Genomic DNA, 21,986 nt, shown 5'->3' with positions numbered 1-21,986 from the left:
TTTAATATTTTGATTTCTGTAGGGGGATTTTGCTATACCCACAAAACTTTTATAAAACTAAGAGAAAAAATAATAAACAATTAAGAACTTCCAGTTAGAACAATAGACTATTTCCTTCTTAAAAGTTGTTTGTCATCCTTGTTGATTGACAGTCTTCAAATATTTTCAAAGTTACATTTTCAATGCACTTCAGATTAATGCTTCATAGAAAAGTATGTTTTATCTAAACTTCATGAGTTTGGCAAACTAGTGTTAACAAGGAAGTGAAACTCTGATTAATTTTCCTAATTTACACTTTTCACACTCATACCCTTAGTTCATCATTTGGAGTGATGATTGTGGGGTGAAACAGAATATAATAGAGGCAGCTTCAGTTCCTTTTTCCTCCCTGGCCTCTGACTTACTTGAATGGGAAAATGGCCAAAAAAAAAAAAAAAAAAGCTGTCGATTATCTCAGATATAGGTAATGGGTCTTTTCCAGACCATATAAATAAACCCTTAAGAGTCATGCCAGTAATGTGATATCTGTGGGTTTCTTTCTTTCTTATTTTTAATTTCTCTGGCAACAAACAACTCACTGGGATTTGACGTTGTGTGTGTGTTTTTTTTTAAGCATATTTAAACTCACACGCTTTCTGTAATGAGGATTTCAGTGCAGGGTTTTTTTCTGCAGAGTACCATTTGGTCCTACTAAGAATTGTCTGTTCAAGTGGTGGGGAATTTGATTGAAAAATTCTTCTTAGATTCTTTAAAGGTAAGTCATATGATTTTTTTTAATAAAAAAGATTTCTATCTCCCAAGTGACAGGAGGTGACACTGCTGTATAAATACTCTTAAGAAGTTATGTAACAACAAAAAAAGCAGTAGCTGTTTTCTTCAAGTCACTAGGTTTTATTTAAAAAATAGATTTGTGTTGTTTTCCAAGTTATCAATCTTCTACATTTTATATTTTAAAAATATTAAAATGTTTTTTAATGGTCAGTGATATTTCACTTCTTTATGTTTAAAATGTTTTTCTGTAACATATATTTGTTAATATTTTTAATGAGTTACAACCCAATTAGAGTATTAAACTTCCATTGTGTACTTAGGTTATTTATACATGAATTTTAATTTAAGTTATGAATAAAAAGTATCATAAATGAAAATCAATATAGTAGGGTTATTTGTTGTAAATGACTTGCCACTCATGTCAACTTGCTCTCTAGTATGCAATTGTTGACTACTTACTACTTTACAGAGTCATTAGCTTATTTGATTCTCTATCTGAATTACACACTTTTGGGTGAACCTGACTTTGTCTACATGGTTATATACAATGTGTATTTAGGTATGTTCTTATTAAATATTTTTTAAATGAACAAACATTATAATTGCTCTAGAAATAGTAAATTATATTAATTCCAAGTAATGATTCTAGATTTTATTTTTGGCCCAAGTGTAAATTATAAAAAATTTGGTAGCAGTTAAAAATAAACCTAAATTGATGTTTTGGGTTATTTAAGAAGCTTGTTATAAATATTGGGAAATTACTTTATTGAATGATGATACCAAGTATAAATAAAAAATAAATCATCCTGATGAAATTTAAAGTTTCAATTTAATTACAATAAGTGAACTTATATATCACTTTAAATGGCATAAGTTATCTAGAGTAAATCTCAGATAGTAACTGGAATGATCAAGTAACATGTTGTATTATTTCAACCCATTCCTATGTGATTTTAAGTTGGTAATGTCTTGTAATGAAAAAGAAACACTGCTTTTAATATTGGTTCACAAAATAACCAAAATGAACATTTTAAGAAAGTTTTGTCATAGACACCCACAGTGCATTGAAATCATGAGAGGAGAAATATGCAGACTTTTTTTTTTTCATTTACCAGAATAATTATTAAACCAGAACAATATATCAGATATACAGTCATCATCTAATAAGTTGGGAGGAAAGTCACATTATAATTGGAGAGGGACTTGGAATAACTCTACTGAAAATTTTGGAATTTACCTCAGAAGTTATAGTTGCCACCCTTATTTCTTATGAAAATATTTGGCCATATTTACTCAAACACATTTGAATCTTATGGTTTTTTGTTCCTGAAGGAACTAATTTTGGAACAGTTTTCTGGTTTAATCAAAATGTGTTTTAGTTCACTAGCTCAAATCATGACTAAAAGTTTCAAATGGCAGTTTCTAACCTAGTAGCTTTTTTTCCATTTTCATGATATCCTAAGTTTCTGTATATAAAAAGAATAAATCATCTCATCTGATTATATTAGAACCTAAGTGTTCTGCAAATAATCATTCCTATTTGTATAAACTGTATTACATTTATCAATTGTTTATAATAATACTTTACTTGGTCAATATGAAATAATCTTATGCTATGGTTGTTTACTATAATATTTTATAACATTTAATTTAACAATAACATTTGCTATGATAATAATTTTATACATACCTCATTTAATTTTATTTGACATTTGCAACCTTATTTAATGTATAATATATCCATTTTAGAGAAAGTTGAGTAACAGGGAAACTATAATATTACAACTCAGAATTAAACCAAATTACTTGAATCAAAGTCCAAAATTTTAATTGTTACAAATCTTATAATATGCTACTATTATAGTAGAATTTGGGGTGGAAAATAGATAATAGCATTGCTGTCTATGGTTAAGAATGGCTCTAAACCTAAACAGGTATGAGTGTAGTTATTTCAAACCTATAGTATTACCTGTAATCAAGTACTCCAAAAAGTATTCCAAAAGAATACTCTTTTCTCGACAGATCCTTTGATTTATGAAGTCCAATATACTTAATGGTTTTAATTTTTTAAGCCTAACCTTAAAACAAGTTTTATATTGTAGTATTTGAAAAGTATAATTTAGTGAATTGTATTGTTTTATATTATACATTTTTTTATATTATATATTTTTACCTCCACATATTCTGATAGGATAGAAATGAACATATAAATTAAAAGGATTGTGGTAATTCAATAAGAAAAGATGTTGGAGGTCTCTTATACTGGATATTTTTAAATGTTGTGCAGAGCACTTGGGTTCTGTAGAGATGACTCAAAGGCCAAGTCAGGTATGGCTGGGACAGAAAAGGATCCCAGTTTCTGCTCCCTTTTAACAGAATGGCTTTTCTTTTAACTATCTTTATATATTGGAATTACATGTAAATTTTATTTTGTAATATTTTTATTGTATTTTTCCATTATTATTTATGCCCCTTATGCCCTTTTCCACCACTACCCTCTTCAACCCCCCAGCAGTCACCTCACTTGTCCATGTCCATGAGTCCTTTCTTGTTTTTTCTTATAAAATTTAACTTGAAAAAAAGGATTCTATCTTTAAACAGAAGTTTATGAAGTACTTATCTAAAGACCTTATCCATCCACTTGATAAAACATAACCAGATTTAAATGATTGACTTAAACCCATTTCAACTCACTTGGATTTGAATCTGAATCTTAGCCATGCCTGAGAAATCATGGCTTTGTAAACACACCTAGATGTGGTATAGGATATGATTGTGAAAATGGATTTAATTAGTTTCAAAAGCTCACTTTCATCATTATGTCCAACCTATTGAACTAATCAATCCCCCCATATATAAGTACAAAATGGACTTGTTTTTTAAATTATTTGTTTGTTAGTTTATTTATTTATTTTTAGAGAGAGGGGAAAGGAGAAAGAGAGGGAGAGAAACATCACTGTGTGGTTGCCTCTCACTCGCGCCCCCAACTGGGGACCTGACGTACAACCTAGTCATGTGCTCTGACTGGGAATCGAACCAGCGACACTTGGCTTGCAGGCTGACGCTCAATCCACTGAGCCACAGCAGCCAGGGCCAAAATGGGTTTTTTTTTTAAACAGATACTGTATTTATTAGGTGAAGAAGACTATGTGTCAAAAGAATAACAGTGTGTGTGTAGTGGAAAGCAGAGGAGTTTGGTTTTCTATTTTAAGGAAATTGGAAGGCAGGCTTACCAATAGAATAGGAAATTTGAGGTACTAGTCACTCATGAGTAAGAAAATGCCCTTCAGTTTCTGGCATTAATTTATGATACAAGTACTCTTGCAGTCTGAAACTTTTCACATTTTGTAGTTGACATCCCAGGAAATTTTGCCTCCAGGCCATACTTTTTATGGGTGGAATTTCTTAGGGAACACAGCTTTACCTACACATGGGAATATTTACAGAATCCCTGGGAATCTTCTAATTTTCTGACGTATGTATAGGAAAAGCTTATGGCTCAGTTTCTCAGTTTCTAGCACTAGGTTTTCAACATAGTGGAAAGGCATAATGATCATGAATTCATTCTAGAAATACTCCAGGGATTTGACAGTAAAGAAAAAAAAAAGAAAAATTCTATTCTTTATTTATTCAAAGATATCCCAAGAGGATAAGATACCCTCACTTATTCTGCAAAAGGAATTAGAATTATAATCTATACAATAAGAAGGTAGTTTATTTTCCTATTTTCTTTCTTCTTCATAGAAGTCTCAATATTAAGTTTTATTTTATGTACCTGTGATTAATATTTGCTTTCTAAATGTAGGCACTTAAAACAAGAAGCAAATTATCACAGATATAAATGTCTTATCTATTTTGTATGATATAAAAATAATAATAAATAAAAATAAGAATCCAAAAGTAGCAAGTGAGATAAATTACCTATTTTAATGTGTAAGGAGCTGTGTTGCTAAGACCAAGTGCATAAGACAAATTTTGCATGCTCTCAATATCTAACTTTGAAAGAAAAGTGGGGACAAACTACATTTTTTCATGAGGGTAAACAAGAGAGGAAAAGCCATTGAATTGAATATACTATTAGCCTGAACTTTTCCCTTATGTACTCAGTACATGTATTACATAATATATTTGGTCCTCCTTTGCCACAGGTTAATAAAACTGATTGTAATTTAGTAGTACGAAGCATAAGGTTAAAGTGTAATTACAATAGCAATACTTAATTACTCATGATGATGTCTAGTCACTGAAGGATAATAAATAAGCCCAGATATGTTCAATATCTTGCTTATGCTTACAAAAAAAATGTTGGAAACTTATATCATGTTAACAAAAGTGAATCAGTAAGAAAATTTGATAAAGTAGATAAATTTAATCTCTCTCTCTCTCAAAAATAACACTATTGAAGCAATGCCAGATTAATACTTGTACCTTTGCTTATATATCATCTTGACTTGTGTTGGACTAATAACTGTCTAGCCATGTGATTCTACAGAATAAATATCCCTGACACTTCTGTTTTCTGATGAACCTGATTCAGCAGCAGTGGGTGTGTATGCATTTCACTTCAGTTTTAAGTTCACAGGAGGCAGCGTCTAAGCAGTATCCAGGTATCCCCATTACTTGATATCTCTGGGCCCAGCATCCTTAGTGGTCACAATGGTGAGTTTTCAGGTTTAGAGAGGGAGGTGTTGGAGAGCATTCTGCCTCCTGGGTCCTCAAGCGGACGTTCTTGGGACTGTTTGCTCCTTGCAGAAACTCTCCCCTGTACTACAGGGGACTACTTGAATAAAAGAAAAAGATTCTGGATAAGTCAGATAGATTCACGACTACATTATGACATAGAATCATGGAAAGGAGCAAATATATGCACACATATCTATTTTAGCAATTATAGAACTGCACATTTTAAATCATTTTATATGCCATCTGTCAGATTTGCAAATAACATTGATGTTGATTAATTTGTAGTGAAGTTTATATAGGACAAAAAATAACTTTCCAAAAAAGATGGCTTAACCTTTGAGTTGTATTTTTTTAAAATATTCATGATGTTATACAAACAAAACTGAAACCTGACACTGTATTTCCTGTCTCAATTTTTAAATGGGCTTGCAAAACCACAGTTCTCTACAGATATTGTCCTGGAGCTTCCTAAAGTGGAAAGGAGAGTGTCAGAGAAACCAAGTTAGAAATGAGGGTCTCTCAGTTCCCACCACAGCTGTGATCATAGTCATTGTGTCCCTTGGTCTTCCATGTAAGAATCTGAGTAAAGACTGGTTAAGTTCCTCAAATTAAAAACTGATCTGATCTTAACTTCTTTTTTTTACACATGAGGGAAATGAGGTATAGAGAGATTAAAAGACTTGCCCATGGTCATCTGTCAAGAGAGTGGCAAATCAGTTTTTGGTTTAATCTCTTGTACACTAATCTCAATTACACCAGGTTGGATCCCTGTGTTTGACTTATAATTTGCAAGTGGGAGTTGGAAGGTGGTATATGAAATAGGCTTTCAGTAAATATTACTTAATAAGCTATCTTGAATATGGTTATTTGTTTCTAGTAATACAGAACAGCAGAATGATATTCTGTACTTAGTGATTATTATGGTTGTTTAAAAGATTATATTTTAAGAAAAATTTAAGGTGCTATACAATTATACTTTGCAATGTAACTCTTCTTGATAAATTCCAGTCCTTATTATCAACTTTAAATAACTTGTTCTGTTGTTTTATGACAAACCTGGCTAAAGCCGTAAAAGGTAGTATGTTGCATGATTTTAGAGGGAAGGGAAAGTTATTCTTCACATTTGACCTTCAAGCAATTAATAAAAAGCCAACCCCACTTGCTCAGTGAGATAAAATTCCACAGGAAAAATAAGCCACATGTTTAGGCTTGTGTGTTTTTCTTTTACATGTGAAGAAACATGTGCCACTCATGACTATGCAAGCCTCTTAGCCTCCAGAAACCTCCGTGTGATTGAGTTCATTGCATCCTAGTTTACAGAGGAAGTATCCTGGGTGTAAGGCATAGGTAGAAAGATATCACATGGATAAGGAAAAGTAAAAATAAATAAATTAAATTGCCATGGAAATATTTTGTAACATTTATTTTTCTCCATTTTGAAAAAAAAAAGGCTATTTTTTCCTTTTTTACCATTATTTTCTCAGCTATGCATGTAATATTCTTGAAAAATCAAATGATTCCTCAAGTGAAAATAAATACTAATAAAATCATAAGACTGGTAAAACTGTTGCAACAAAACTGTGGGGAGAAATCTGAAACCATAACAATGTATAATTTTTATTATTACATTGACAGTGTTGACAAAAATATGCTATGTATGATTCTTTTTTGTAACCTGCATTCTGTTGGCATTTATGTTTCCTTAGTCACAGGCATTTTGAAGTAGGGAAGATTTGTTTATAAGCTACAAAGCACATGCTGACTGTTTATCAATGTCAAGTCAACCCAATTTTTAAAAATGGTGTTACAATGATAAAGCTCAGATGAACGTGGGTTCAGGTATTAGCTGGAAGTAATACATTCTTATTAACTTCGTTGCAAGAGAATTCACTCATTCCATCAATTGTTTTCTTCCAATCCTTACAAAATAACCACACAGTTAAAAGATACCAAAAAAAATTGAGTAAGTGAAATACATACTTACACAAACTAGTTTATTTTACTGGATTGGCATGAATCAGTTGCCATGATAATATAAATAATATTGCAATGAATATGTAAGAATTTCTTTGAGACTAGTAACAAAACAATACTTAGCATTAAAACCAGGCATCCTCTACATATGTATTTTCTTCAAATTCTTTGCACCTTTAGTCTATACAAAAGTCAATTATTAATAATAAAACTGAAATAAAAGGACATTTTTTTCAAAACATTTCAGTGTTTTAAACAATTCAAGAAACAAGGTAAGCATGAGGTCAGTCATGAAAATGGGTTTTTCTTTTCATAGTAATGATAATTTGATATTAGTATCCTAGTATTAATTTTCTAATATTCTTTTTTCCCAATTTATCTATTTTTTTGTTTGAACAGATAGCTGACATATGATTAAAAGAATTGATTCTTTCTGAGACTCAGCAGATCACTTTCTATAAAGTCCACATCTTTCTGTTCATTTGTGAATAAGGTATAGTAAAGAAAAAGCCTTACCATTGTTGCTTAACCCTTAGGAGGAGAAAATATCAGTCCTCCCACAGTAAATTTAGAGAACTCCTGGCATGGTGTAGATGGCTTTTTGAGTGGAGAAGCCAGATAGAGGGAAAGGATGCAAATAAGTGTCACAGGCTGAGGGAAGATAGTTGAGGATGAGAGTATAGTAAGCATGTTCTCTTTAGATAAGACTTTGATGCTAATTATCCATAAGAAGCAAATTACTTCGAACAAGATGGAGGCATATGTAGACATGCTTTGCCTCCTTGCACAACCACAGAGAAAAGTACAACTACATCTCAAAACAAATAACAACCAGAAGTGTCAGAATATTGAGCTATATGGAAGTTCAACAACCAAGGATTTAAAGAAACCACATTCATCCAGACAGGTGCCTTTTTTAAGACAGGGAGTCAAAGCAGCTCTACCTAATACACAGAAACAAACATAGGGAGGCTGCAGAATTGAGGAAACAAGAAATATGACCAGACCAAGAGACATCATAATTAAAATGTCAAAGGCTAAAGATAAAGAGAGAATCTTAGAAGCAGCAAGAGAAAAGCAGAGAGTTACCTACAAAGGAGTTCCCATAAGACTGTCAGCTGCCTTCCCAAAAGAAACTTTGCAGGCAAGAAGGGACTGGAACAAGTATTCAAAGTCATGAAAATCAAGGGCCTACAACCTAGATTACTCTATCCAGCAAAGCTATCATTTAGAATGGAAGGGCACATAGAGTATTTCCCAGACAAGGTAAAGCTAAAGGATTTCATCACCACCAAGCTATTATTACATGAAATGTTAAAGGGACTTATTTAAGAAAAAGAAGATCAAAACTATGAATATCAAAAGGGCAAAAAATTCACAACTATCAACAACTGAATCTACAAAAGACAAACTAAGCAAACCAGAACAGGAACAGAACCATAGATATGAAGATCATTTGGAGGGTTATCAGCTGGAAGGGGGAAGGAGGAGAAGGGTGAAAAAGGTACAGATATTTAGAAGCATAAGCGGTAGGAACAAAATAGACAGGCATGTTAAGAATAACAAAGGAAATGGAGATGTCAAAGAACTTTTAATATACATGACCCATGGACATGAACTAAGGGGAGGACTGCTGGAGGGAAGGGGGGTACCAAGTGGAGGGGGACAAAGGGAAAAAATTGGGACAACTGTAATAGCATAATCAATAAAATATAAAAAAGAAAAAGAATTTTTTAAGAAGTGCTGTATATGACAATATTTTTAATTTCTACTACTGGTAGGTAGTAAAAAGCAAGAAAGGGGATGACCTAATCTAGAAAATCAGTTTCTTAAAACAAAAAGGAAAGCTTGTGTTTATTTATAACTGGGGAAATCATCTGTTTCAGCAACGTGTTTTCTGTGAACTTTGATCTGTTTGTATTGATATTTAAGCTTCTGTTTTATGATCTCTTTCTAATCACAGAACCAGAGTTCTTAGAAACCTAGGAGCTTAGAAGAAGCAGGTGCTGAACTGTAACTTTCCCCCTCAACAAGAAAAATGAGCTGTGATCGGAATTGTGGGCTCATCGCGGGTGCTGTCATTGGTGCAGTGCTGGCTGTGTTTGGAGGTATTCTAATGCCAGTAGGAGACTTGCTTATTGAGAAGACAATTAAAAAGGTACAAGTAGTTTAAAGGAATTTTTTTTTTTTTTTTTTTGCCATTCTGATTCATTCTATCTTCTGTCCCTTATTTGCTTTGGGTACCTGTTTTATATTTCATAGTAACTGGCAACTTTGTGTCTTCAGTACAAAGTGATTATGAACCACCACAGCTGTGCATGATAGAGCAATGTTAAAAGTATAATGTATATTTATCATGAATGAATTGCTGTCTAAAGTGATTAAAGCTATTCATAGATATATAGGTTAATTGAAATAACTGTTTATATCTAAAGAGTATGATGATATGCTTTTGAATAAAAAGAATAGTTAAGTGTATTTTCTGAGGGTACATGTATAAAAAGTAGATGTACTTTGGTTAATACTGAAAAAAGTAAGTCTATATTTATAACATATGCCATATAATATAAATATTTAAATACATATTACATAGTCACTTAAACATAATTGTGTTTAATAATGAATCAGGAATTTTTGGTGAAACTGGTAAACTACTTTTTATTTGGTAAACTGCTGCTTTTTATATGCGTAGTAATATATGCTTGTCTTACAAATATTTCCTATTTATAAAGCTGCATGTTTGACTCTTAGAAAATACGTTCAGAAATGTTTTATAAAACATATGCCAGTGTCTATGCAACAAGAAGATGCAGTTTTAACTAAGTTAGAGTGATTGTGGTTCAATAAACAAGTTTGCACAGCAAACTAGAATTTATTTCCCACCCTAGCTCCTTCTAATCAGCTTCATATTCACCAGCTTTCATTGACTGCGAAAGGGAGACTAGGGCAAGGATGTACATATCTGCTGAAGCCCTAAACAGGGACAGCAAGTTCAAATCGCTTCAGAGGTTTAGAGACAGAATTTATTAAAAAATGGTAATAATAAAACAAATAAAGCAAAAACAGTGCAGGTATGAAGAACAAGATAAAATTAAGAAAAGAAACTATTGTGAACTTGAGAATGTGTGCCCTCCCTGAGTGCATGTATGTTTCTTTTTCCAAAACATAATTCTGGCCAACTAAAACATATCTAAATACTGGTCTCAGCTCTCAGCCTGGTTAGATGTCAGTGGCCTGGACAGAGGATCAAGAAGTACAGTGCACAATGCAGAACAAGAACTAAATCATAAAACAGGATACACCTACCAATGTCATCCTGAAATTTCATACTGAAATTTCTGTTACTTCCAAGGCCTTTATCTCCCTTATCCACTCATCTACATTTGACATCTTGCTCTTACTAGGAATACAAATAAGTGCCATTATATTTCATTAAAGCATTGACTTAATTGACTAACATGAAGAATTGATTTTTAAATCTAGTCATCCATAATGAAAAGTTAACTATTTTCTGATATTTCTTTCTTTAGCTAAAATTATGAAGGTTTAAAAGTTAAAAAATAATAATCTCCCGATACCATTATAGCTGCTGTTTTACTGTAAAGATTTAAAAATAGGACATTTTTTAGGTTATAATAATAACCTAATAATAATATAGTAATTTCTGGCTTTTCTGTTGCTAACAAATTATAGATTGTCAGCTCTATGAATTTAGCTGAAAAATATTATAAATTGAATGTCATCTCCTTCTTTGGAATTCCTGATTTTCCTGCTATGGAGTTTGATAAAAACAGACAAATGAGAGTGGGATAAAACTTATGTAACAGTGTGAGATGACATTGCGTTTGCTTACTGCTCTGTAAACTGTGCTTCCCTTCTGGACCTTCTTGGAGAGAGAACAGAATCAGTGTGTGTGCTAACACACAGACTACAATTTATCTTTTGAGAAGACCTCCAGAACAGGAATGTCACAATAATCTCTCACTGCACAGCATTTTAGACTAAGTCTATCTTATTCCGATACGTAATTGCTGATCAGTCGCTGATTACTGATAATAAGTTTTTTCTTCGTTCAACAATATCAGTACATATAGACACTCTTTTAGGTGACATAAACTTCTAGCAACTATTTTAATTGTTTAACATTTATTTCTATGTTCATAATAGCTAACCTTGAGAAAATAAGATTTTGAGGCATTAAAAATTTGCTTTTTTGTTAAGAGACTGAGAGAAAATTTTTTTTAAAGATTTAACTGGGGGAAAGCATATTGAAAAAAAATATAGACACCTGTGAGACTATTAGAATTGAATTTTATAATGTATAATATGAAAAAATAAATGCTGTTTACATTAGTGTATTCAATAGCCTCAGAAAGAAGGTGAGATTTGAGTTGAATTTTGAAGAACTATAGAATTTTGAAAGTTCAAAGAAGGCTGCGGTTAAAGGTGTGAAAGGACTGATTAACACCATGGAAAAAGTTGTGAAAGTTCAATTAAATATTGTGAAGAAGAAAGAAGAATACAGAGTTGCACCAAAAAAATGGGATTAACAAGTGATGATTAGAGAGACAAATCATGGGATAAGATTTAGGAAGCTTTGAACATCAGGCAGAAGAATATTTAATTAATTATGTATAGGCAATAGTTGGTATATGTTTTCTGGTAGGTGTGTAAGATATAACAAAGCCTGCAGTTAGAGATCAATATCATCAAATGGTCAGCGTTTATTTAGTGCTGCTAAGAACTTCATATATACTAATTTAATTAATGTTCACAAATATCTATGAGAAAGTACTACAATTTTACCCATTTTACAATCACAAGACCTTAGAACAACTTGCCAGCTCACCTAGCCAAAATATATATCTGTCCTGGCTGGCGTGACTCAGTGGATTGAGCACCGGCCTGAGAATCAAAGGATCAAGAGTTCAGTTTCCAGTCAGGGTGCATGCTTGGGTTGCACGCCAGGTCCTCATTTGGGAGTATGCAAGAGACATCCACACATTGATGTTTCTCTCCCTTTCTTTCTCCATTCCTTCCCCCTTCTCTTTCTCCATTCCTTCCCCCCTCTCTAAAAATAACTAAATAAGATTTAAAAAAAATAAAAAAAGATAAATCAGTTTCCAAACCGCGGCAATCTCAGGGCAGAAACTAGATGATACACGGTCTTGTGCTGTATCTATAATAGAAAGTGTTGAAAAGTAAGAAGACCCAAAACAGCAAAACAAGGAAAACTATGTAGGATGTGACCAGTTTCAAGGAGAATATATGACTCTCCTTTAGAAAAATCTTTGCACATTCTGTAGCAAAGGCACTCTGTTCTAGTGTAATAAAGTACATAGAAAGAACTGATGGATGATGAGATGCAGTGGCAGTTTGGATGGCGGGACTAAATTAGGAGGGAAAGGAGTACAGATTACGTGATATCCAGTCAAGTTACTGAGAGAAATGTATACCTTAGGAGAATACAACACAGAGGTTTTATAAATGGTTTCATATGAACATCAGTGAGTATTTCAAAGGTCAGAGTTCAGATAGATTTTATCATTACTATACAGACTACAGATAAAACTAAACAGTACATTTGCTTTCCAGAGAGTTTGAATGTAGAGACAAAGGAGCAGAGAGATCACTATATGATTTGTGCATGATTTGGTGGTTGAATACCAAACAGAAAAGCGAAAGAAGTGATTTTATATGAATAAATAGAAACAAGAGTGTAATATTTTGGCAGCTAATAGGAAGACGGCACTCAAGGGAAGAGAATAAAATGTTCTCAGACAGAAGAAAATTAAGAAAGTAATGGTTAAAACATGGTCACTAAGGTTTTGAAAGTATAATTTCTGTAGGATAATGTAATCAAGAGGGGGGAAATAGAGTGCTTTCCCTTCTTGTTTTGAAGTGAGGGTTTTCTATGCAACCTTTTACAAGACAAAAGGGAATAGTATGAATCTAGACTCTGGAAGAAGGAAGAGGTACAAAACTGAAATTTGAGAGAATGAGTTCTAAAAGGCTATTAAATAATAGCTTACATTGTATCCCAGCTACATATCCTTCGACTAAGACATTATCACAGTCTCTACAGTGATCAGGGTCTGTGGTCTGTTTACAACTGAGATTGATTTTCATCTTATATTTTTATATAACCATGTTGATCTTGACAATTTTAGTCATATAAAAATGCTGGGATTTTTTTTTTTTGCTTAAATAAGATTTTTTTTCCTTTGGTATTACAGAACTTTTTTTTTTTAGGAGTTTGAAGTATGCATCTGTTCAGCATATGGGAAAAGTCAAAAGTCTGAATTAAGTACAAACTCAGAGAGTCAAGTGTCTTACCCCAGGTTAATGCTGTTATTTTATACATATCTCGTACAAGATTTTGTCCTGGTCAGCTTTTTGTTTACTATTGAAACGCATTTAAGATTATTTTCTTCATTTAATTGACAATAGCAAATTGGGAAAGTTATTATCTGTATACAAGCACCATTAAAAAAAATAATTGAAGTATTTAAATGAAAAATATCAGAAAATCATTTTATATTACTGTTATTTATAAACTATAGAGTCAAGACTTTATGATATCTTCCAGTCCTAAAAGATACAACCTCTGACACTAGCATTTGAAATGGTCTAATATGGCTCATTTTCCTTCCTGTGTATGTTTGAATGTATTATTTATCTTCACCCAAGGATATGTTTATTGAGTTGAGACAGAGAGAGACAGAGAGACATCGATGTGAAAGAGAAACATCGATAATTTGCCTCCCATATGCGCCCCATCCAGAGGTCAAACCCGCAACCTATGTATATGCCCTGACGAGGGATCAAACCCACAACCTTTGGATGCACAGGACGATGCTTCAACCAACTAAGTCTCTCAACCAGGGACATAATATATTTCCATGGGATGTTTTCTATGGACTCTGTGATTTTTTCTATAGATTATAGCAGGAAATGTTCTTACCAACATTCTGCCCTGTGGGTCCTACTAGATTTATGCTGAGTCAGCAGGTTTATGTAATCTTGCTAGGGAGACTAAAAGTCAATGGTCTAAGCTGCCACAAACGTGGATGATACCAAAGTACTTTGAAAAAGGCCCTAGTTCTGCTACCACTTACAAAAGACAATTTGTCAATAATTTTGTTAGTATCACTTTATAAAATTTAGTAAATGTTATGTAACAAATAATTTTTAATAAATTTTAATTTAATTTCCCTATTATATTAACTATGGAACATTAAGGAGGAAATAAAAATTCTCTTTTTATTTACCTATTCAAAGACTAATATTCAATTATGTCATCATTAATTATACCATCCTTCCCTTCCTCCAAGTCATGAAAATAATATTTTAGTAGCTTATAATAAATGTTTTCAAAGTAAATTAAAATAATAATAATATATGTTCATTGAACTGAGTAGACTTTTGAATCAATAGACCATATTTTAAGAATGTAAATTAATTTATATTTATATTAATTTCATAATATATGCTTATAGTATTTCTAGGTATAATAAAGTAGTTTGTACATTTTTGTAATACTTAAAAAATTCAAAAAGGAATGCCAAAGTAGTAGTTGTTAAAGAAGATAGACTTTTTAAAAATTTAATGACAATATAAGTACATAAAACAATCCAAAACAGAAATTAACATAGCAGTAAAAAATGGATTTAACACTAGAAATATTTGCATTTTAACAGCAATAATAAAATCACTTAAAAACAATGTTTCCAGAAATATGGCTAAGAATATGTAATTTTCTTCCTCCAGCCCAGCATAATATAAACATAATTCACTTTTCATGCCAAATAAAAAAATCTTCCATTTTGGGTTCTCACATAAAAGCTTGGAAGTTAATTTTCTGGGTTTTATAACTTACTAAATTCAATCTGACTCATTAAATTTTATTCTGGGTTTTAATTGATAACTTTATAATGTGAGACTAAAGCCATTTTTTGACTCAGCACCAGTCATATTCTAATATATTTCTTTTCTCTCAGTGCACACACACATAGGCATGGAAAAATTAGAAATAGTTTTGAACATGGGGAAATTGCTTGTAACTGGTCCTAACAGAACAAATTGCAGTAATTAGTGGGGAGGAAAAGGTTACTTTTGGTATGTTTCTGCTTTTAAAGGAAGTTTAGATATTATTGCAGCATAAAGGTAAAAATGATTAAGTTGTAGAAAAACAAGTTTCACAGGATGCTCTATGAGTTATTGCCACATGACATGTTTAGATAGTAAATAATATAGATGAAGCAGTTAAAGCAGTCTGGGAGTAAATAATATTAGCATTTTCTCTCTAAAAAATAGATAGGATTTGTACAGTAATAATAGCTAATGTGTTTATTGAATACTTGCTATGTGCTAACACTGTCCTAAGTGTTTATATTTACTATACTTGTAACAAACTAGGAGGAAGCATATTTATTTAAACTATATTCAACTAATTCTGACTTTCAGAAGTACTAATTTGATATGGTTTAATATCATTATTCCCATTTTACAGATGAGAAAATTGAGGTACAAAGTCATTTAATAACCTGCCCAAGTTTAAATGGTTAGTATGTGACCAAACTGAGGATCAAACTCATAGCATCCTATACTCATTCTTAACCACTTCACTCTATGCTTTGAGGGAAGAAGCTACTGTGTTTTATCAGTTTTATCAGGGTAAGGGTAGGATAAGGAAATTTAACTCATAGATTAAAATCTGCTATACATGATTCTGCTCTTAGTGTTTTACAATATCTTTGAGAAATGGGACAATATATTTTCCACAATTGTACCCTATATTCTCCACACATGGGAAGATATCCAGGGCATTTTAATAATTACATACACTAAAACCATCAGTTGTGTAGTATTGTTTTCTTGCAACAGCAATATCAAATGAACATGTGACTAGATAGAAGATATTACTGTCACAAACATCTGCTCTCAAATTAATGAAACAGAATTAACGTTTCAAGGTCAATGGCTTTCAAACCCAGCTGGAGACCATGCCACATGAGTCGTCAGGTTGGGATCCAGCCACTTCTGATTTTGTATAGTCTGTATACTTAAGGTCAGGGAGAGATACTGACGTACACATCAACCAGGTGAGAGGATCTTAAATTATAGTATTTTTTCTGTGCACATAATGATCCGCTTTGTACTTCAAATTTAGTGACAGATTTGCAAAATAGGCTAGATAGTCCAAATACAATTTAAAATTAAAGCCTTTTATATTCACAAGGGACATAAAATATTTTGCTCCTTTTAAAAAAGAAGTTGTGGCATATTTAGTCTTGGTAGTCAAGGAGTGGCTATACAATTTTCTAATACATAGGTAGTTAAGGATCAGAAGAAATAAATTCCTATTTTGACTGCTTCAATATTTTTCTTTGTCATTAAACAAATCATGATGCTATGCAAAGTATACAAAATTATAGTAAAAATATCTGGTTTTTATATTAACTGCTACTAAATTGTCATATATCATTGAATCAGACATCTGTTTTCTCTAGGACTCATTTCTACCTCTGAAAAAATGGATGGGGTGAGATTACGCTAACTTCCACAGTTGATAATTTAATACATTCACTTTAAAAATTTGTGTTTCAGTGTTCCCATTAAAAAAAAACTTCAGATCAACAATTAAGATACAGTGATTTATGGCTTTTAGAAAAAAGGTATATTACATTTACCATGTCCTTTGACAAATGCATATGCTTTAGCATTAACAATGTATTCTGTCCCGCCAAGAACATTTTATCACAGTCTCTTGTCAATTCTATAAGCATTATTGATTTTCTCTCATTAAGAAGTAAAATATATGCCTTGAAAGGTGCATGATAAATAATTGATATTATGTTAGTTCTTAAGATTCTTGGAATGAGAGAGTAACATGTACATATGTAGATTAGTGTGTGTTTTTCCCTCTTAAGTCTCTTGAAGTAGGTAAATTAATACAGCTCTCAGCTTCTGTATAGATTTTACCTTCAACATCCTCATTAAACATATTTACATTTAGAAGAATAGCCATAATACATTATCTATAAGTAATTTTGTGTTAATATTGAGCCTGTTAGAATGGAAATCAAACTTTTGGGGAGCAAATGGAAAGTTTTTCAAGGACAATTCGTTGTTAAAAATAATAGGGCCTATCATCACTTTAGCAATTCCAAAGTACCCGGTGTAAATGATTACAACAGAAAGGATTTTGTAATGGTATTTTAGATTGGTGCCCTGTTCTTCTCTAAGGAATTCCATTTTTTCTCTGTTTTAAGCAATAAGTAAAGTTTCCTGAAGATGTGAAAGTCAATTTGATTTTTACCAACTAAGTACAGAGGGGACAGAAAAAAAGTAATAACATGGTATAAAAGAGGACTAGTCTAAGGGTCAGAGACTAGAATTCTCAGTGTGATTCTTCTATTACGTGCCTAGATTTTCTCTGGGCCAGCCACCTGGTTTCTCAGGGCTTCAGCAATTTCTACTAGAAAATGTGATAATAATGTCTAATGTCCTTTCCTAATCCATCGTTCTATGAATCGATGCTTCCAGGTAAAGGAAAAAAAGTAGATCAGATTGTTCCCGTATTCCTGGGCTTCTTTAGGTTCACTTTCTGTGAAATAGTTTTCTTCCTCTTCCTCTAGCTCAGTAAGGTAAGTTGGAGCTTTCCATCTGGGCATTTTTCCCAAGGTTCTTGATTGGAAGTACTGCCTGCTACAAAATCATTTTTTGTTAGCACTAGTTACTATAGCTTCATAGACTTCCAGTTTGAAGATTGAAAGTCACAGAAGGCAACTGGGAGAGAATCTGAAACTCCTTTATTTCACAGAAAATGAAATTAACCGTGAGGGGTTTGGTGACTTTCCACTCAGTCCCAAAGATCCTAAAGAAAAGAAACAGATTTCTAATATAGGGTTTCTGATTCTGTCATTGATATTGTTTTTCAACTACAATAGGACATCAGTAATTTTTAATAGCTTTCATGAAAGAATATTAGGACAACTTCCTTATTTAATACTTTTATTTAAAACATAGTAACCTAAAAATAATTAGCCCTGGCAGTGTGGGCCAGTTGGTTGGAGCATAGTCCCATACCCCCAAATTCGTGGGTTTGATTCCTTGTCAGGGCACATACCCAGGTTGTGTGTTTGACCCCCGGTTGGGGTGCATATGGGAGGCAACCGGTTAATGTTTCTCTCTCATATCAATGTTTCTCTCTCTCTCTCTGAAATCAATAAATATATATCCTCAGGCAAGAATTTAAAAATTAATTAGATTATTGTAATTTTTGAAAATGTACTATTGGGTTGCTGCAAATATATTGAGAGTTAGGGAAGCCATATTGAGGTGGGGAAGTCAAATATGTGCCTTTTTGTTTAGAAGCATCTGTTTTCTTAATTTAATACATGTTAAATGATTATCTCCTGAAGTGTTCAACTTTTGAAGGAAAGTAAAAAGCTTCCATTACTGCTAGATTTTTCTCTGTTTTTCTCTTTTGCTTCATCAATCCAGCTAACTGAGGGCAGAAGAAAAGTTAATGTTCTACCTGATAAGAACTTTTGGGAACAGCTTTAATAAAATTTGCTCAATAAATTGTGTTACTAACTGCTGCAATATTGCCAAAGAGTCACTCTCTGAGGCTTGCCAATAGTTGCCCTTAAGATCAACAGACATTTGTGCAGTATTACACAGATTCTTCATGCAAAAGGTTAACTAAAGAAGTTGCTATAATATTATAATTTGTTGAAACATTTCTATTACCAGTGTGTGGCAAGATTGGAAAGGTTCTCATGTACATGGAACTTCCTCATGGTCTTTTCAATGGCTAACAAATGCAAAAATGCCCAGAAGTACCTTTACTACAAAGAAATAACCCAAACTTGTGTGTTGTTTTTTTTTTTTATAGGAAGTTGTCCTTGAAGAAGGTACAACTGCTTATAAAAACTGGGTTGAAACAGGCACGGAAGTTTACAGGCAGTTTTGGATCTTTGATGTGCAAAATCCAGATGAAGTAGCGATTAACAGCAGCAACCTTAAGGTTAAGCAAATGGGGCCTTATACATACAGGTGAGTAAGTCCCCACAAGTCAACAGCACTCTTCCATTGATCATATATGTTTCTGAAAAGACTTCTAATTAATAAATGCCACTAATTTGAAATGTATTTATATTATCTTGTCAGTAGTATACATTGCATATTTTGTTTCTGCCTATATAAAATCCTAATATAAGAATTTAATGCTTATAAGAAATTTAGATTTTAGTATAAATTGACCAGCATCAAGTAACTGTCTTACATTTAAAAAATTATAGGTGTTTTAAATGTGTGGAATATATTCTTAACAACATTAAATATGCATGCTCAATAGAAAATAAATCTATCTTAATTTTAAAATCTAGAGTTATTTAAAATTTTTTAAATTTGCCCTGGTTGGTGTGGCTCAGTGGATTGAGTGCTGGCCTGTGAACCGAAAGATTGCTGGTTCAATACCCAGTCAAGGCACATGCCTGGGTTATGGACCAGGTCCCTGGCTGGGGCTGCATAAGAAGCAACCACACATTGATGTTTCTCTCCCTCTCTTTCTCTCTCCCTTACCCTCTCTCTAAAAATAAATAAATTAAATCTTTTTTAAAAATTTTAATTTAAAATCTTTAAATTGCATGTATAGGTTACATCATTCATTCTCAAAGTGTGGTTCTTGGGCTGGTAGGATCAGCATAACCTGGGAACTCGGAAGAAATGCAAATTCTCAGACTCTATACCATACAAAATGAGTCAGAGACTCTTGGGTTGGAAACCAGTAATAGGTTTTACAAACCCCTCTGGGTGATTCCAATACACAAATTTGAAAACCATAGCATTATACTGATTCTACATAACCCTAGTACTTTCTAAGGATTTCTATTCAATCTAATTTCCAGGTCGAATGGAAGTGTCTATTTATTCAGTAGTTTCATTATTATATATATTTTCCAGTATTGAGACTGAACATGCTATGCTTTTATCCTACATCCCTAATAATTTAACATAGTTTTGAATAGAGTCTTGGGCTATTAGAACTAGGAAGAAATAATTAGCCAGAACTTTTCGTTTTGTAATTAAACAAAACTGACACCAGGGAATGTGATGAGATTTGTCCATGTTCGCACAGACCTAGGAACTGGTAAGTCCTAGATTTTTCTATATATTTTCTTCTGTTTAAGTTGTAGACTATCTTTTTGACCCATTATCAAAGTAAAAAATGGGAGAGAATGAAGTGCTAACAACACTAACCTTAACCAAGGATCAGGCATATGTTTATAGATCCATATGAGAACACAGTTAAGTTCTGCTGAATCACTTGGTATACAAATGTGTGATTTTTCCTCAAGGATTCAACTATTTATATACCATGATCAATTCTTATTACAAAAATATACTTTTAATTATTTCTTATAATTCATATTCCTAGTATATTATTTGTTTTAGATCACCTAGAATTGTACAATGTTTTTCTCTCCATGCATTATGTTTCTCAGTTGACAACTCACACTCAAAATATAATGAAATAATGATAGTTTGAGAGTAGTGCCTATTGCAGCAGCACATGACATATAGAAGGCCTTAGTGCCTGTCGTGCCCTAGCAATTATCCCAAGTCTCCTGTCTCTAGTCACATGTCTGTAACTGTTTACAGCTCTGTCAAAGACAACTTGGCTTTTGTTGTTAGATAACAAAAGCTTACCTTAGAAAGTATTTTTGCTTCTGCATAGTTTATAGTATTATGTTATTATCAAAAGCCTATATGAATATGGTTCCAAAAAATGTTGTAGCAGTATTGTGTACCTATGAAAATCTAGAATTCACACGTGGCCTGTCATCGCAAGATGTCGATTCAACACGGGAGGAGACAGATACCGTGTCACTCCCGAGTCGGACTGCACAGCCATTCTTGGCGGTGCAGATAGACTCTTAAGAAGCTACACCATCGTCTCTCGAGGCTCTGTAGCTTCAGCTTCACTGGAGAGGACACTCCAGCGTCATCGTAAGATGTCGATTCAACACGGGAGGAGACAGATACCGTGTCACTCCTGAGTCGGACTGCACAACCATTCTCGGCGGTGCAGATAGACACTTAAGAAGCTACACCATCGGACGGCTGCCGACGACGACGTGGCCTAATGAGTGTATAAGCATATTGTTTAAAAATCATAACCTGATGAAGTGAATACACGTGAAGAAAGATAATAGTTGTTAAATTTTGAAAACTTATGTTTTCTGTTTAAATTTTTGTATGTTTGTTAGGAGGTTAGTTTTTTGTTTTTGTTTTTTTTTTTTTACTTTATGGATTTTACTTGTAATATGAAAAAACAATCATAATATTGAATCTAGTACTAGTCCTTCCCTGATAGGTGACAAATAATATATGTTTTGTTCTTAGAGGCTTTAACCTCTATCTCTAGGGACAAAATGAGGAGAGTGGGAGTTAGATACACTTGCTATATCTGGAGAGGCCGTGATGGGGTGATTGAAGAAGGGAAGTTGGATTTGCAGCTAATGTTTATAAACAATAATCTTTTAATT

General features: G+C 32.8%; 1 protein-coding gene across 9 annotated transcripts in view; it reads left to right on the top strand.

The window, feature by feature from the left end:
* CD36 (CD36 molecule (CD36 blood group)) overlaps nt 1–21,986 on the top strand; it is a 78,908-nt gene that overhangs the window by 40,303 nt on the left and 16,619 nt on the right. For 5 of the 9 annotated variants that reach the window (XM_090287289.1, XM_090287297.1, XM_090287296.1 and 2 more), the window contains exons 2-4: nt 7,828–7,921; nt 9,392–9,586; nt 19,331–19,491. In XM_090287289.1, the coding sequence (XP_090143415.1) occupies nt 9,467–9,586; nt 19,331–19,491 (281 nt within the window). In that variant the 5' untranslated portion in view covers nt 7,828–7,921; nt 9,392–9,466. Of the gene's footprint in view, nt 1–576; nt 755–7,827; nt 7,922–9,391; nt 9,587–19,330; nt 19,492–21,986 lie in introns of those variants that run through there. The other 4 variants (XM_090287294.1, XM_090287293.1, XM_090287295.1 and 1 more) reach the window with 2 other exon arrangements.

The sequence above is a fragment of the Furipterus horrens genome, unplaced genomic scaffold (assembly GCF_987537825.1).
Source record: "Furipterus horrens unplaced genomic scaffold, mFurHor1.1.pri manual_scaffold_9, whole genome shotgun sequence".
Taxonomy (NCBI): Eukaryota; Metazoa; Chordata; class Mammalia; order Chiroptera; family Furipteridae; genus Furipterus; species Furipterus horrens.
Note: the sequence above shows the minus strand (reverse complement) of the source record. Positions and strands in the feature narration are given on the sequence as shown.